Below are 19,349 nucleotides of genomic sequence, written 5' to 3'. Positions count from 1 at the left end.
GAAGAATCAATTGATCCCTAACAAGATAGAATTTGCATCCCAACTGGCAGGAAAAATAACAAAGAAGTTATGATTGGCCATAAAAACTTCTTAAAATGAGCCCATGGTCATTTGGAGACATCCATCTTTCCCTTTTGCTCTTATATCTTCTATCTTTAAAAAAAAAAAAAAAGCAATTTGTCATTCTTCCATTGCCCAACCCTAAAAGGACCAACTATTCAAACACAGCCATTTAAAGGAGTTATAACAATAAGGTACAGTAGAGACAGAGAAACATTTTGAATGTCTACCCTTGCTTTGGCAAGTGAACACTAGGTAAAGGATCTTCACTATAAATTAATTCAAACATTCCAAATTATCCCACATTTCCAACCTACACTTCAACAGCCTCCAAATTAGCTACTAATGTGTTTGGACTATATACTGGGTTATCATCTCAAAGTTTTTTAATGCCCATGAGACTAGAAGTAGGGATGAGGGATTTTGTTAAAAAATGTAGATTCCTGGGTCCCACAACTGAGATACCCATATACTAAGTCTGAATAGAGCCTAACAATCTGCATTTTTGACTCACATGCCAGATCATCTTGATATAGGTTATCCATGGACTGACTCTGAGACAACACTGCTCTAAATTACTATGGAAAACGTCCTAACATAGTAAGAAAGTAAGGAACTATCATGGTAGGTAAGTCTAATGGCTTGTCATTAAAGGATATATTCTGAGTATATATCTGAACAAGTATCTGAACTGAACAAAGCACATTTTAGAAATAAACTGTACAGAGTGGGCTGGCAGACTTCTGTTTGAAGCTACAGTAGTGGCTGGAGAAGCAAATTATCAGCACATAATAGCACTGAAGATGGAAAGTAAAAACAAACAAACAAAAAAAAAAACATACCTGGAGATACAAAATATACAACCCAATTAAAAGCCCCCAAGGGACTCTGAGTAAAAGAGGAGATGGGGAATCTAGAAAAACTAATAAAATCAATACAAATAAATCAAGCCTCAGCTTTTATTGGGTAAGTTCCTAACCTGGGGGATAGATTTCTGAAACAATATAATTCTCTTTAAGCAAGGTCATTCTCATATATTTGTGTATAAAACATAAAAGAACTGATAAAAAAAACTCTGATCCTCTGAGTGCCCTGCTTTTCCAATTCTAAGCTTAAACTGACATCTGTTGGTGGTGGTGCTGAATAACTAGTTGAGATTTACCACAGAGAACTGCTGCTATTTTGGTCTCAATCATCCTTTGTTTTCCTCTAATAACTCTCAAACATTACCTATCAGCTGAAGTCCAATAAATTTTATCTTATTGTATGTATAAAGTATATATAGGAATAGAATAAGTGTAAATAACACTGATTTATGCTTTTACAAGAAAAGGACCCTCTGAGGATAATTTCATCCTATTATTCTTACTTTAGTAAAGCTTTAAAGATTGTAGCTTGAGAAAAAGATGCACCAAATCTCCAAAATGCACGTGTATAATGTATGTGACATGGGGAAAATACAGGCTGTAGACTGTCATTACTAAAATGTTGCTGGCAGCGGACTTGGCCCAGTGGTTAGGGCGTCCGCCTACCACATGGGAGGTCCGCGGTTCAAACCCAGGGCCTCCTTGACCCGTGTGGAGCTGGCCCATGTGTATTGCTGAAGCACGCAAGGAGTGCCCTGCCACGCAGGGGTGTCCCCCGCATAGGGGAGCCCCACGCGCAGGGAGTGCACCCCGTAAGGAGCTGCCCAGCACCAAAGAAAGTGCAGCCTGCCCAGGAATGGTGCCGCACACACGGAGAACTGACACAACAAAATAACACAACAAAAAGAAACACAGATTCCCGTGCTGCTCACAGCAACAGAAGCGGACAAAGAAGACACTGCAAATAGACACAGAGAACAGACAACCGGGGCAGGGATAAATAAATAAATAAATAAATCTTTTAGAAACATAAAAATAAAATGTTGCTGACCTTTCAGAGGTAGGATCTGCACAGTTTAGAGGATATTTGAGCTCAATAACATCTCCATTCTTCTCTTTTAACTGTCCGTGATGTTCCATATAATACTGGACCAACTCAGCCAAAGTGGCAAACTTCTCCCCTCCATACAAGTCATAGTAATCACCAGTGTTCTGAATCTTGATGTGTGTGACAGCTCCATTTCTTCTAAAATAGTCCATTGGAAGAGAAATATAAATAAATAGTTATACTAGGAAAAACAGATCTCATATTTCAAATTAGACTTCAACAAAATGTTGAAACAAATCCAAGAAAGAAGTTTACACCTTCCTTGTAACAATTACACTGGGATAAACTACCCCACAGTCAACCATGTCAACACAAAAGACTCCGTTTATTAGTTTCTTCCTCCCATTTTGAAAAATTGTGCCTAACTACATATTGTCATTAAATGACAATAATTTTTCCCATCATTACTTAATCAAGGACACATATAACTAAAGTTAAAAATACACCTATCTTACTGACAATGTGATAGCCAGATCCTGAGCCTCAACAGACTCCAGCACCTACAATCTGATTTATTGGACTTACCACACTCAGCTAAGATGGAGTTGAAGAAGGACAACCACCACACCATGGAGCCTAGAGTGATTACAACTGAAAATGGGAGGATTGCATCCAGCATCCAGGTGGAATCTGACCCTCCTCTTGACATAGAGGTGCAATGGACACAACCAATCCAATATCCACATAGAAGAGGTGGCATTGGATTGGGAAAAGTGGACATAATGGACAAAGGGTATGGGGAAAGGCAGGAAGAGATGAGAGGTGGAGGCGTCTTCGGGACATGGAGCTGCCCTGGATGGTGCTTCAGAGGTAATCACCGGACATTGTAAATCCTCACAGGGCCCACTTGATGGAATAGAGGAGAGTATGGGCCATGATGTGAACCAATGTATATGAGGTGCAGAGGTGCCCAAAGATGTACTTACCAAATCCAATGGATGTGTCATGATGATGGGAACGAGTGTTGTTGGGGGGGGGGAGAGGGGGGGTGGGGGGGTGGGGTTGAATGGGACCTCACATATATATTTTTAATGTAATATTATTACAAAGTCAATAAAAAATAAAAAAATTAAAAAAAAAAAAATACACCTATCTTACGATCTAATAAATCTACTCCTAAATATTTTGCCCAAAAGAAATTAAAAGTATACGGTCACCAAAAGAACTTGTCAAAGAATGTTTACTGCAGCTTTATTCATAAGAGGAAAAAACTGAAAACCCAAATGCCCATGATCAGTAAGGATAAACAGTGAGTGACATAACCCTATAATGGACTACTGCTCACCAATAAGAAAAAAAGTAAAAACCACTGATATACTTACAACATGAATGAATTTCAAAAATAATAGGTTAAGAGAAAGAAGCCAGACACAAAAGAATATATACTGAAAGACTTTATTTATATGAAATTCTAGAATAAGGAAAACTAGTCTATAGGGATAAAAATTAGAATCTAGGAAGGAGGGAAATTATTGGAAAGGAGCACAAAGGATCTTTCCAGGGTCAGGGAAATGTTCTATATTTTGATCATGGTGTTGGTTACATGAATCAACACATTGGTCAAAACTTATCTCATCCAAAACTTATCTCACTATACACATTAAGATACTGTATATAATCATATCTATAAAAACCATTTTAAAGACAAATAAATTGACAGTGTTTCCAGCATGAGACAGCTAACATGCTGTACCACTGAGCTGACAAAACACTGGCCAGAAGTTTTTAAAACTCAGTATTTTAGTTAGTCTGAGCAGTCTTACTATGATTTCCATTTAGTTCTTTGAACTACTAAAGACATCTCAAGGATATCCATTACCACCTTTGTAGACCCCAAGAAGTCTAACAATTTCCAAATGGTAACCATTGACCTATATTTATTTTTAATCTAGATTTGTAGCATTACTAATAAAGCTTCTGGAAAATATAAATGTATTTATAGCAAATAATAAAGGAAATGGGAAGTAAAGACAAAATGAAAAATCGCCCCATGATGTTACTGACAATATCTACTTCTAATTTTTGCTGACAACTTTTTCCAATGGGTAAAAAAGGCACTTTGGGTCACTCTCTCCTCCAACTACACCTGACTCTATTTTAACACCTGAGTTTTCAAGTCTTTATTTAATGACACAATACAAATATAGACTTTTCAAGTATGGAGATGAATAATATATAGCAACATGGGTGGATCTCAAAAATATGATTCTATGAAATAAGTATGATGCAGAATGATTTGCTTAGTCTGTAACATTTATGTCAATTTGAACACACACAAATAACAGTATATTAATCATGATACACATAGTTACATTAATTTTTTAATGAACTAAAGAGATATACACCAAACTCATAGTAGTTGCTTCTGAGGCAAAGGAGAGAAGAGCACTGAGATTGGTAATTAAAGGGAAATTTTGTTTTATATTTTATTTCAAAGATTAAAAAAAAAAAAAGACCAGCAATAAATACAACAGGGGTCATTGCCAAGATATTTTTGGATTTCTGTATTTTTTTCTCAAAACTTTTTTTGAAAAGAGGGTCTCTCCTAAGTGAATATATGGCAACATACTCACCAAATATTTCCATACAAGCACATAAAAACATTATATCACCTGCAGGAACCAGAAAAAAAACATATGCATGCTGTACATATGCACACACAGAAACATATGTGCGCACACACACGTTAACAGTGTCTGTAAGACAAATCACATATAAACAAATATAGAAGAAGTGAAACTTATTTTACCACACTAATTTTTTTTTAATGAAACACGGAGTTATAGTTGTTAAAAAAAGTGTGGTTTTAAGACAGATCACACAAAAATGATATACAAATGGCCTTTTAAACTTAGGAAAAGATAGTCAGCTTCAATCATAAGAGAAATGCAAATGAAAATTCACTGAGATACCACTTTTCACCCATCAGACTGATAAAACTGAAAAGCTTGATAACATGCTCAACTGGGGCATTCTTATACACTACTGGAGAAATGCAATATAGCACAACCACCATGCAGGAGAATTTGGAAAAACTATACTATATATGCATTTGCCTTTTTTTTTTTTTAATTTTTTTATTCATTTTGTAAAAATATTACATTAAAAAAATATGAGGTCCCATTCAACCCCACCACCCACACCCCACCACTCCCCCCCCAGCAACACTCTCTCCCATCATCATGACATATCCATTATATGCATTTGCTTTTTGCTTCAGTCATCCTACTTCCAGAATTTACCCTGAGGATACAGTTCCACAAATACAAAATAATACATGCTAAATGTTTTTACATTCGGCTAAGGTCTTAAATATAATCGCAAAATATTGGAAAAAACTAAATTCCCATTTGTAGGAGATTGGATAAGGAAGTTATAGAATATCCACACAATAAAGTGTTATGCAGCTAATGATTAAAAGGATGAGAAAAGTTGCAGTAAATTGATAAGGAAAGATTTCTGTAAGTGAAAAAAAGCAAACTACAAAGGAAGCTATTTAGTATTCTACTTTGGGTATGCAGAAGAAAAGACACTAAAAACTATTACTATTTTTTTTGCCAGAAAGGATAAGCCAAAAATGAATGGAAAGGGTTACCCATGGTGGGGGAGACGGGACACAACAGAGTAGAAGGGGTAGGTAGAAGAATGAGATTTTCCAGAACATATCTTTTTTTCCATAACTTTTTATATAGTTGTGACTTTTAACCTTGAAAATCTTTCACACATTCACAAAATAAAATTAAATAAGAAAAAAATAAATAAGCAACTAAATCAAAAAGGAGTTTTAAAAAACTAAATACAAACACAAACAAATGAAACTCACTATATTTTAAGTTGATAAATACACAGTAAATTAATTCACAGTACCTTTTTTTTTTAGGAGGTACTAGGGATTGAACCTGGGACCTGGTTCGTGGGAAGCAGATGCTCAAACACTGAGCTCCATCCACTTCCCTTCACAGAAACTTTTGAACAAAGTACTAACTGCACACCCTTAGTGGGATATAGTCTAAGAACAAAAATTCTCCAAAGAAATCTTGACCTTTACTTAACATATTTATTGTCAGGAATGATAGTGGAGTAAAAATTCTGAAACTATTTTTGAATTATAGGACAAAAGAAATGAGTACATATATTTATGCTGTTGGGAACCAGGTTTCACACCACAGAAAAGGGGAAATACAAATATAGAATGGGAGATGGTAAGAGGTTGGATTAAACTGGAGACCTCAGTAAGATCCCTTGATTACAAACATGTAAATGTTTATTTCCCAGTCCACTGACAGGGCATAGAAGCTATGACACCCCAATAGTATGAACACACCTACCACCTTGATCTTGGTTACTAAAAAGCATCCCAACTAAGAGAATCAAAGCTCCTTTGAGAAATTAGTGAGTCTAGGCTAGGAAGAGGAAAACTTTAAGTGTAGCCTTAAACATCTCATGGAGCGCACAGGAAAGAAAATACTTAAAGACTACTAGAAACATTTTAAAAGGATACAGAAGTCATACTGGCCAAACCTAGGGCAACCTGTACATAGAAAATACGAATGATGCCAAAGAATTAAAATACACTGGCTAAAAAGAAAGAATCCCTGAATCCATAGTGATAATCAAGAATAAAATTAGAGGGAAACGGACTTTGGCCCAGTGGTTAGGGCGTCCGTCTACCATATGGGAGGTCCGCGGTTCAAACCCCGGGCCTCCTTGACCCGTGTGGAGCTGGCCATGCGCAGTGCTGATGCGCGCAAGGAGTGCCGTGCCACGCAAGGGTGTCCCCCCCCGTGGGGGAGCCCCCACGCGCAAGGAGTGCGCCCGTGAGGAAAGCCGCCCAGCGTGAAAAAGAAAGTGCAGCCTGCCCAGGAATGGCGCCGCCCACACTTCCCGTGCCGCTGACGACAACAGAAGTGGACAAAGAAACAAAAGCAGACAAAGAAACAAGACGCAGCAAATAGACACCAAGAACAGACAACCAGGGGAGGGGGGAAATTAAATAAATAAATAAATAAATAAATAAATAAATAAATAAATAAAAAGAATAAAATTAGAAAGGGTAGGTGGAGCACTTCCATACAGAAGAGTGTCAACTAATAAATGTAGAAGAAACAACAAAATTAGAAAAGAAGCAATTTTTCCATTACCAATATAATAATTTATCCAAACAAAATTCATCAACATATATCAAAAGCATTGCATAAAAACGTGTTGGGGAACAGGATAGTCACATGTTCACAAAGTATCATTTCACCAATTAATTAGTAATTATAAAAAGGTAAAAGGTAGCTTTATAATGGAAAAATCTGGCAAACACCTTAACCAAGTAATTAAACCGAATACCACCAAAAGATGGGGCAGATACTATATGACCCTGATATGAAACAGTGGGATAGATTCAACATCATCTACGTAATGTGCTTTCCAAAAATGCTGAATCTGTATCTGAAAATGAGGAAACAATCAGAAAACCCAGATTGGGGGACAACCTATGAAATAACTGGCCTAGTTTCTTCAAAAATATCAATGCCAAAAAGCAAAAAAATTAATTTTTTTTTTTTTTAAGGCAGAGATGTAATGGAAGGGACAGAAAATGTTGTGGGGGGGATGTGCTACATTAAAGGAGACTAGAAACATTAGAAAAGAAACAATTACATACAGTGTGAGATCAGCCTGGAGGAGGGAACTACTTCAAAATTATTCTTGAGGGAAGCAGCTGTGGCTCAATCAGTTGGGCTCCTGTCTACCATATCGGAGGCCCTGGGTTTGCCTCCTAGGGCCTGCTTGTGTAGGCAGCCTTGCCCACATGCTGCAGAGAGCCAACTCAGCAAGGTAATGCAACAAAAAAGGGAGACAAGCAAAAACACAGAGGAGCACATAGCAAATGGACACAGAGAGCAGACAGCAGTCAAGCCACAAGGGTGAGGGGAAATAAAATAAATAAATAATACTTTAAAAATACAGACAGAAGATCGCACAGTGAATGGACACAGAGAGCAGAGAGCACACACACACATACACAAACACACACATAAATCATTCTTGAGATAACAAGGGAAATGTGAATATAGATTATTCAGTAATACTATTGAATCACTTAGAATTTCTTGGTATAATAATATTGTGGTTACACAGAAGAATGTCTTAGTACACAGGAGATACACAAAGTATTTAGAGGTAAAACATAACTGTCATATCTGCAACTCATTTTTAAAAGGTTCAGGAAAGAAAAGTATATATGCACATACACACAAACACACTTATGAAAAGAAAGAGCACATACATCAAAATGTTAATAGGTAAAAGAAGAAAATATGAATGTTATTCATCTTTCAACTTTTCTATAGGTCAGAAGCTTTTCAAAATAAAAAACTGGGAAAATGAAAAAAATAAAACACTGGTTCTTGAGTCCTGGCTCTGCCGCTTAATAGCTATGAGACCCTGGACTGATAACTTCTGTGCCTGAGCTTCCTCACCCATAAAATAAAGATGATAATGGTACTTACTCATAGACTGTTATGAGAATTAAATGAAAAAGTATACATAGGGTGCTTAGCACAATGGCCTGGCATATGGCAACTCCTCAGTGATACTTGCTATCATATCATCATCATCATCATCATCATCATAATTGTTATTATTATATAATCTCCATCCAAATTCTTACAGCTCAAATGTCACACAACTTTGGGCGAGAAGTCTGTGTTGAGATAAGCCCAAGAGACTTCTGAAGGCTTCCACCCACTCCTTATAGTAAAAGGGGAAGTAAAAGCCAATGCTAGGGACTCTTCAAGAAACTGGCCTAAGCCAAAAAGGCAATTCCCAAGTTTCAAAGAGATCCTAAAGAAATCCTGAAGAACATATTTTACCTACCTATTTAAAATAATAATAAAAGTTCATTAAGACAAGTAGGTAGGTAGGTAAGTAGGTAAGTAGGTAAGTAGGTAGGGGGGTTGATAGGTAGGTAGATAGATGGATAGATAGTTAAACAGACAGGTGGAAAGATAGATGTGGATACATCTATTAGAATGATGGCAGCAAATGTGGCAAAATGTTAAAATGAGCGGAACTGGGCATCTGGGGGGATGGAGGTATGTTGGAGTTCTCCATGTGGGTTTTTATTATTCTTGCAATTGTCCTGTAAGTTTAAATTATTTCAAAGTGAAAATTTCTTTTTAAAATAAGTACATTAATAAAGCAGTTCAGTTCTAACACCTAGGGAAAGGAGAATAAATATATAAGAGGACATCAATTTCTAGAGCAAATTTTACATGTGATCAGAGAGATACGTACAAGGATATTCACTGTGACACTGTTCAGAAAAATTTTACAAACTGAAAATAATATTCATCAATAGGAGAATGGATAAACTGTGGTATGTTCACACTATTGGAATACTCCATAATTGCTAAAATTAATAGTTAGAGGGAAGCGGACTTGGCCCAGTGGTTAGGGCATCCGTCTACTACATGGGAGGTCCACGGTTCAAACCCCAGGCCTCCTTGACCCATGTGCAGCTGGCCCACTCACAGTGCTGATGCGCACAAGGAGTCCCGTGCCATGCAGGGGTGCCCTCCACGTAGGGGAGCCCCACGCGCAAGGAGTGCGCCCTATAAGGAGAGTCGCCCAGCGCGAAAGAAAGTGCAGCCTGCCCAGGAATGGTGCCACACACACAGAGAGTTGACGCAACAAAAAGAAACACAGATTCCCATGCCGCTGACAACAACAGAAGCAGACAAAAAAGAACACGCAGCAAATGGACACAGAGAACAGATAACTGGGATGGGGGGAGGGGAGAGAAATAAATAAAATAAATCTTAAAAAAAAAAAAAATAGATCTACAGGTACCGAAATGGAACTTAAAAAGTTAATGTTGCAGAATGATGCACACATTATAAAACTATTTATATGAATTTTTAAAACTCACAAAATGACTTTATATTGTTGATAGATCATACAAATGTAGTACAAGCAAAAAACAAGTTCAGGAAAGATATATGCCAACCTCTTGATGGTGGTTTCCTCTGGGGAAGGAGAGAGGGGAATGGGACTAGGCAGGGGAACAAAGACCACAACTTCCTCAGCAATGTTTTATCTCTTGAAAAAGAAAACTGTTATGGAGAAAGACTTTTTCATTACAAGAGTTTTTCCATTATAAAAATAAACTTTCTGCTTAATTTGTACAGAATTTTTAATAAGGTTGATTGGAAATGTTTGGAAATGGATAGCAGTGATGGTAGCACATTATCATGAACATAATTAACAGTGCAGAATTATGTGTATGATTGTGGCTGAAAGGGGAGTTTTAGTGTGTATGTCATTAAAAGGAAAGCTAAAAAAAAAGAAAAAGACAATAAATAAATAAAAAGGAAAGCTAGAGGATGAAACACAGGACTGTATAGCACCATGAACCCTGCCATGGACAATGAATGTGGTTAAAAGTACAAATATAAGAATGTTCTTTCATGAACTAGAGCAACTGTATGTCACTATTACAAGGTATTAACAAGAGGGGGGTATATGGGAAAAAATACAACTAATGTTGTGTAACGTAAATACAGCTAATGCCAACCATAGTCAACAGTAATATTTTAATATTCTTCCATTAATTGTAACAAAGGTACCATAGCAATGCTCATAAAATAAGGGGATATAGAGTAATGGGGGGTTTTCTTCTTGGAGCAATGAAAATGTTCTGAAAGAAAAAAGAAATTAAAAATAAACAAACAGAAGGAAGAGAAACATGGGGAACCAGGCTCCAGAGAAGAAGCAGGCTCAAGCACTGGAGGGTTTAAGCACTCACATGGACTGTTCCAACTCCTCCACAGTGATCTCTCAAGAGGAGGAGAAATGTCCATTCAAGCCTCTCGGCCTCAGGAGGCCACTCCCTGACGCCCATAAGCAGGCTTGGATCCCAAGTTGTACAAGCGTGATTCTACCATTTCCTATCTGGAAAACACTCTCAGGATACCGGCGTTTTCTTCCAACTCACCTTACGGAAAGTGTGAAGTCTCCAGGGTTACTTTTACTGGGCCTTGCCAAAAAACTGCCATCAACTCCTCTTGTCAACAGTAGGTTTTCTGCCTCCACGCCAGTGATATTTGGGTGAAACCATCTTGAAAAGACAAAAAAAAAAAAAAAAGACAGATTTTGTCAGCATTACTTTCTTACAGCATCACAGCTAAATTGCCTCACATGTAGCTGTTAAAATACAAATCAAGATGCTTCCCCCTTCTCCTTGGTTGCCATCCCCTCTCTGCATTTTTCTTGCGTGGGATCCAGCCAGCACAATAGGTGGGGCTAGAGACATGGTCAGTGGGGACTGGGGTTGAGGTATTCAGCAGGTGCTGTTGGTGGGGCCAGGTCCAAAAGAACAGTCTGCGCGGTCAAGGGATTAAGCATAATGGAGTGGGATTAAACAAATAAGTAAGTAAATTAATTGATTCATTCATAAAAAAATAAATACATTGAGGATGAGAATCAGGTTTCTCACTGGTGAAGAAGGAAATACAAATATGAAAAAGGGAAAAGAATAAACCTGTGGTGTTAGAATGAAACTGGACGTATCACAGTAACTTCAGATTTTAATGTACTATGTAGATAAACTGATAAATACAGATGTGTGCATGTACATATACACACGCATATATGTATGTGTTGTATGTGTGTGTATGTATATACAAGTACACATATACATTCACATAAACACACACACATTTCCTACCTCTCTTCTGAAAGGGCCTGGAAGCAATGATACCCTAATAACCATCGGCATATCTAGCACCCTTATATTGGTGCCATTCTCCACAAAAGGAACCTGAACTCCTTGGAGAAATAGATGACTCTAGGGCTGGGGCAGTAAAAGAAATTGAGCTTGAAACGTCTTATTGTGCCTCAGTAAGAAAAACCTCCAATAATAATAAGGGCATGTCAAAAGGATATAGGAGGGAGCAGATGTAGATCAAGAGTACGAGGTCCCAGGTTCAATCTCCAGTACCTCCTATATACAAACAAAAAAACCAACTCTCACTGGGGAGTGTATGTAGCTCAGTGACTGAGCACCTGCTTTCCATGTATGATGTCCTGGGTTCAATGCCTGGTACCATCTATTAAAATAAAAGAAAAAGGGAAGCAGCGTGGCTCAACTGATAGAGCTTCCACCTACCATATTGGAGGGTCCAGGGTTCAATACCCAGGGCCTCCTGATCCGTGTGGTGAGCTGGCCCACGTGCAGTGCTGCTGCGCACAAGGAGTGTTGTGCCCCACACGCAAGTGGTGTGCCCTGCAAGGAGAGCCGCCCCATGTGAAAAAAACTGCTGCCAGCCCAGGAGTGATGCTGTACACACAGAGAGCTGACGCAGCAAGATAACGCAACAAAAAAGAGACACAGTTTCCTGGTGCTACCAAGGGTGCAAGCAGACACAGAACACACAGTGAATGGACACAGACAGCAGATAATGGGGGGGGGGGGGACGGAAGAGGAATAAATAAATAAATCTTAAAAATAAATATATATACAGGAGCCAGCTTGAAAGAAAAGCCTCCTACTGACCAAACTGAGGACAATTTGAACTTCAAAATAAACAGTGAGAGGAGCAAAGGTGGCTTAAGCCACTGGGTGCCTCCCTCTCACATGGGAGGTCCTGGGTTTGGTTCCCAGTGCTTACTAAAAAGAAGATGAGCACACAACAAACAGACACAGAGAGCAGATAGTAAGTGCAAAACAATGAGGGGGGAGAAATAAATAAAACAAATCTTAGGAAAAAAAGGGATATTAATGGTTTATAATCCATTGAATAAAATATGAAACTAAGAGCCCATACTGATACTAATATTTTTAATTTTAAACGACACAGAGAAAAAGGGAAAGTTCTCTGCAATATAAGTACAAATAATAAATGTAGGCAAAACAATGGGCTCAGAAAATTTCCACCCAGGGAAGCAGATTTGGCTCACCTGATAGAGTGTCCACCTACCACATGGGGGTTCCAAGGTTCAAACCCAGGGCCTCCTGACCCATGTGGAGCTGGCCCACACGCAGTGCTGATGCAGGTAAGGAGTGGCGTGCCACACAGGAGTGTCTACCACATAGGGGAGCCCCACGTACAAGGAGTGCGCCCCGTAAGGAGAGCGGCTCCATGTGAAAAAAGTGCAGCCCACTCAGGAGTGGCACCGCACACACAGAGAGCTGATGCAACAAAAAAGAGATGCAGTTTTCCAGTGCCACTGACAAGAATACAAGTGGACACAGAAGAACACACAGCAAAGGGACACAGACAGCAGACAATTGGTGGGGGTGAAGAGAAGGGGAGAGAAATAAATAAAATAAATCTTAAAAAAAAAAAAGAAAATTTCCATCAGGCAACCACGATAGTAATAGTTCACGCAAGAATCATCAATGGATGCTGAAACTTGTGGGTGAAAGTTAAGATGGGACAGATATTTATAACAACTCAAGGTCTCTCCCCACAAAATGCTTATTAATTACTTGTTAATAAATTTTAAAATACTTATTAATGAACTTCAGAGTGGGGAATGTGACAGACACTATCTTTACCAAGTGATAAAAGGTCATATCACCAATAGTGAGTGAAACTGACATCGAGAGCCTCCTGATATGACTGCAAGGAAAACATTCTCAGTTCCTGCCAAAAATGCATTACTTGTATCTAATTTTGAGAAATGTCAGACAAACCCAAACTGAGTGACATTTTATGTCAAAATCATATAAAAAAGGGGAAGGGAGGAGCTGAAGAACTATCCAGATTAAAGGCCAGTAACAAGACACACAAAGTAATAAAATACACAGTCCTGGATTATATCGTGGACCAGAAGGAAAGAGGAAAAAGAGAAGGTATTTTGCTATTTATTTTGCTTTTTGCTATAAAGGACAATACTGAAACAATCAATAAAATTGAAAGGGGCCTAAGGACTACAGAGCAATACAGTATTAATTTTGAATTTCCTGATTTTTATGAGTATATTGTGGTATGTGCCTTTGTTTTTAGGAAATACACATTGAAGTATTTTGGAGTAACATAACATGTCTGCAACTTACTCTCAAATGGCTCAAAAATTTATATATTTAACACAGAGAAGACAAGTGTAGCAGGTGTTAACAACTGGTAAATCTAGGAAAAAAGTAAACGGGTTCTTTGTATTATTCTTGCAAGATTCCTGTTGTTTATATTTCCTGAAATTTATTTTAAATTTTACCTGTTGCATTTTTTTTAATACTGTTACAAGGAGTGGTAAACTAGAATTCTCAAAATATACCTCATTTTATAGATTTTACTTTAGAACCAAGTAAATATATCACATAATTATAAAATTAAATTTAAATAAAAAAGCAATCCCTAAAATTTGAAAGGAATTTGAAAAATTAAGTTGGATATTTACCTCACAACAAATACAATAAACTCCAAATGGATTAAAGCCCCAAATTTGAAAAGCAAAACTATAAAGCAAATAGAAGGAAATGTAGTGGAATATTGTCAGGACTTTAGGGATGAGAAAATTTTTCTTTAGAAAGACGGCAAATGTACAAATTACAAAGGGGAAAAACCTGACTGATTTGATTATCAAAATGAAATATTTCTGTCCTATGGAGGCCATCATAAAAAGAACTAATTAATAGGTGATCTAATGGGAAAAGTATTTGTAATATTCAAGATCAACAGGGAATAAAGATCCATAATATTCAAAAAGTCCTTCAAGGGAAGCAGACATGGCTCAACTGACAGAGCATCTGCCTATCATATGGAGGGTCTAGGGTTCGATCCCCAGGGCCTCCTGACCCGTGCGGTGAGCTGGCCCACGTGCAGTGCTGCCTGAGCACAAGGAGTGCTATGACCCACAGGGGCGCCCCCGTGTAGGGGTGCCCCACGCACAAGGAGTGCACTCCCCAAGGAGAGCCACCCCACATGAAAAAAAAAAGTGCAGCCTGCCCAGGAGTGGCACTGCACACACGGAGAGCTGACGCAGCAAGATGATGCAACAAAAAAGAGACAGTTTCCCAGTTCCGCCGGATAATGCAAGCAGATGCAGAATACACAGCGAATGGACACAGAGAGCAGACAATTAGGGGAAAAGGGGAGAAATAAATAAATCTTTAAAACAAACAAAAAAAAACCACATTAAAAAAAAGGAGTCCTTCAAGACTCTAAGAAAAAGAGAAGAAACTGAGAGAGCGTGCAGTGAATGGACTCAGAAAACAGACAGCAAGCAAGCCACAAGGGGGGAGGGGAAATAAAAATAAATAATTACAGACACAGAAGAACACACAGCGAATGGATATAGAGAGCAGACAGCACATAAAAAGCCACAAGGGGGGGATAAAAAAATTAAAAAATAAATAAGGAAGCATATGTGGCTCAAGCAATTGAGCTTCCACCTACAACATGGGAAGTCCTGGGTTTGGTTCCCAGTGCCTCCTGGAGAAGGCAAGCTGGCATGGCAGTAAGCTGAGGGAACAAGATGACACAACAAAAGAGACACAAAAGAGGAAAGATAACGAGAGACACAACAAACCAGGGAGCTGAGGTGGCTCAGATGATTGAGTTCCTCTCTTCCACATGGGAGGTCCCAGGTTTGGTTCTCGGTGCCTCCTAAAGAGAAGACGAGCAGACACAGAGAGCACACAGCAAATGGACCCAGTGAGCAGACAGTGACCGCAAGCAATGGGGGAGGAGGGGGATAAATAAATTAAATAAATCCTTAAAAAAAACTAAATAGATCTTATACCTTTCAGATTGGAAAAAATTATTTTAAATTTTACCTGCTGCATCTTATTAACTTTTTTTAAAAACTAAACATCATTCTGATTATTTAAGTATCCTAGAGAAAAAGCACAAGGTTCCTATCAAAAGGATACAATAGATACAATACTAGTTTGATTTATACTACCACAGGGAAGTTTTCAGATGATCAAGATGGAATTTCCCTCAGGGAAACCTCAATCTCACCTTACTTGAAAGGTATCATTCCAATATCCAGTACTTTTATATTAGACATGGCTAAACAATCCAATTAAACAAAAAAAAACAAACAAACAAAGACAAAACATATCCATAGCTTCTTTGATCTGGGGTCCCCAGAGCTCTAGGGAATCAAAAGTGATAATAGAGGGCTTCCAACTATTTATAACTTTTCAGAAACTACAGTGGAAATCTTATATTAACCCTCAATTTGTCTACCTATATAAGCTAGTTAAATTGTCAAATTTCTTTTGCTTTTGGTTACAGAGCAATTGTGTCAGCTTGGCGTATAAGCATGATCAGCTCTGAGTGGCATATACGCCTTCAACAAAGTTGAGCAAGTTATTTAAGCTCTCTGTTAACTTATCCATAACATTGGGATAGTAAAAGTATCTCAAAGCATTGTTGAAAAGATAAAAGGAATCAATATTTATAAAGTGCCTGGGCTTCTTGACTAGCCAAGGACAACAGTGTTTGCCTATATCACATCACCCTACATATATATGCTCCGGAAACAATAAAAAATAAAAAGAACAACAACAAATAAAACCATACCCTCAATACAACTAAAGGACAGGGAATCGCCAAATCTGTGCTCATTTATTCATCTTCCAGAACACTGGAGAAAGAACTGAGTTTGTTTTTAGGATTCAATAAGATAGACATGCCTGGATAGGATTTTTTTGAAATGAAGCTTCCATAAGTTGCCGAGCTGCCTCTTGTCTGTTATTTTGTGGAAGGGAAGGAGGGAAGGAGGGCTAACTGAATCAGGAAAGAAAGTCAAAATCATCTCAGAAATTAAAGCTAAATTACAAGGTGCCCGAGGAAGAATAGGTTCAAATAGAAATAAGGAAATAAGGAAAACAACCAAAGAATGAATGAAAATACAATGAAGAATAAAAAGGGTCTGAGAAAAAGTGTTTAAAATGAGAGACAGGCAAAGAAGACAAAATATGTATAAGTGGGAAAGAAGAAAAACAGTGAAACAGAATTCATATTTAAAACTATAACTGAGAAACTTAACAGAAATAAAATAAGACGTGAATTTATATATTGAAAGGGCTCACCCGGTATGTGGGAAAATTAACCTGAAACAATCACCCTGAGACATATTCTACAGACTTCAAAGACCAAAAAAAAATCCTCATAGCCTACAGGCAAACTGATTAAATAACTTACAAAGGCAAACAAATTAGACTAGCATGAGAGCTTTCAAAGCCAATACACTAAGCAAGTTGAATTTAAAAAACAAAACTCGGTGAAAGAAAATGTGAACCAAGAATTATATATCTAGTCAGGTTATCCTTTAAATATTAAGATAATAGAAAAATAGTTTACAAACAAGAACTAAAGGAATTCTGCAGTCATCAGCACTTCCTGAGGAATTTACTAGGAGGTCCCAAATGATAATTAAGGAAATGTCCATAAAAGGACTGATGGTGAGCATTTAAAAACATATAAATGTACATATAAGACTAAAACAAAGATAGGGGTGAGAATGGAAGACTAAAATACAACTATTACATATTGTGACAAAGTAGAAATACTATAACAAAGGGAAAGGAAAATAGAAAGAAAGAAAAAACTTGTTCTATAGGCATTAGGTGGGTGGTAGAGGAAACTAAAAAAAAATCTGATAAGCCAAATAGTAAAAGATTAAATAAGAGGAGGCTAAAGACATTTAAAAAGGTATCAGTGTCATGTCAGTTGGCCCTACTTTGGAGTTTGTGTTCCTGAGTGTGATAGAGTTGGACTCAGATGTGATCTTTGTTCAGAACCCTCTCCTGTCACTTTTACCGGACCTGTGGTTGGTGCTGGGGTTTAGTGTATACTCAGGGGACCTGGATCTCTGAGCTGTCCATGTGATAGTCAGGCCCTGAGCCTCAACAGACTTGCAACCTTTACCCTCTGGTTTATTGGACACACCCAGCTAAAAGGGAGGTGAAGAAGGTCAACCACCACACCAGGGAGCCAAGAGTGCCTACAACTGCTAACAGGAGAATTGCATCCATCATCCAAGTGGAATCGAAGCACCCTCTCAATACAGAGGTGGAGTGGTCATAACCATCCCATCCACGGGATGGAGGAATAGAGTGTGGATTAGAGTGGACTTACTGATATTCTATTCTGGAACTAATGTGATGAGTAATGGAAGTAAATGTAGCATTGAGATGGAGAAAGTGGCCATGGTAGCTGCTGAGGGTAGGGAGTGGGAAGAAGAGATGTGATGTGGGGGTATGTTCAGGACTTGGAGTTGTCATGGGTGGTGCTGCAGGGACAGTTATTGGACATTGTATGTCCTCCCATGGCCCACTGGGTGGCCTGGGGGAGAGTGTAAACTATAATGTGGACCATTGACCATGTGGTGCAGCAGTGACCAGAGATGTATTCACCAAGTGCAATGAATGTCCCATGACGTTGGAGGAGGTTGTTGTTATGGGAGGAGTGGGGTGAGGGGGGTGGGGGGTATATGGGGACTTCATATTTTTTTAATGTAACATTTAAAAATAAATAAAGAAATTTTTAAAAATAAATAAATAAATAAAAAGGTATCAGAGAAGTGATTGTGACTCAACCAGTTGGGTTCCTGCCTACCACATGGAGGTCCCAGGTTCAAGTCCCAGTGCCTCCTAAAGAAGACAAGCAGACACTGCACCCACTGCAACAAGCTAGACACTGCAAGTGTCGCAATGAGCAGACACCTAAACAAGCAGATGCCACAAGCCAGCAGACACCACAGCCCATGGAGAGCAGATGTGGTTCAGGCTTGGGCACTCACCTCCCATGTGGGAGGCCCTGGGTTTGGTTCCCAGGGCATCCTGGAGAAGGCGAGCAAACAATGAGCAGACAAGATGAGAGAACCATCTTGGGGAGGGGGAGGTAAATTTTTTAAAAAGTAAATAAAGAAATCTTAAAAAAAAAAAAAAGGTATCAGTACAAAGATTTAGAACAAAATACAAATTTCCTAAATTTAACAAAAAGTAAAGAATATACATCTTGAGAAACAATACAAACAAAATACAATACACATAAATATGAAATATTATGATAGAGTTGATACCAAACCAGTCAGTCATAACAATAAATGTGAACGAGTTTGTTACCTGTTAAGAGAAACTGACAGTCCACAATGGAGATGTAACACTTATGAATACTTATAGATCAAGTAACATAGCAACTACCTTTATGAAGCAAAAACTACAGGAGATACAAGGAGACAGAGATAGAAGCAATGAGATTCCATCGCTCAGAGAAACAACTATATTATCAAAACTTAATGCAGTACTTTGCTCTTCTAGCATTTATTCGTGTTTTTCAATCTGCAAAGCTAAAACCCATCCAAGG

The 19,349-nt window shown here is 38.2% G+C and overlaps 1 protein-coding gene across 2 annotated transcripts in view; it reads right to left on the bottom strand.

Moving 5' to 3' along the window:
* Positions 1–19,349, bottom strand: part of PTPN11 (protein tyrosine phosphatase non-receptor type 11) — a 123,470-nt gene that overhangs the window by 73,905 nt on the left and 30,216 nt on the right. For both annotated transcript variants that reach the window (XM_004448177.4, XM_012528101.4), the window contains exons 2-3: positions 11,021–11,143; positions 1,978–2,172 (exon numbers count right to left, since the gene is read on the bottom strand). In XM_004448177.4, coding sequence (XP_004448234.1) covers positions 1,978–2,172; positions 11,021–11,143 — 318 coding nt within the window. The remainder of the gene's footprint in view (positions 1–1,977; positions 2,173–11,020; positions 11,144–19,349) is intronic.

This window comes from Dasypus novemcinctus, chromosome 19 (assembly GCF_030445035.2).
Source record: "Dasypus novemcinctus isolate mDasNov1 chromosome 19, mDasNov1.1.hap2, whole genome shotgun sequence".
Taxonomy (NCBI): Eukaryota; Metazoa; Chordata; class Mammalia; order Cingulata; family Dasypodidae; genus Dasypus; species Dasypus novemcinctus.
This window is presented reverse-complemented; position numbering and strand designations above follow the sequence as displayed.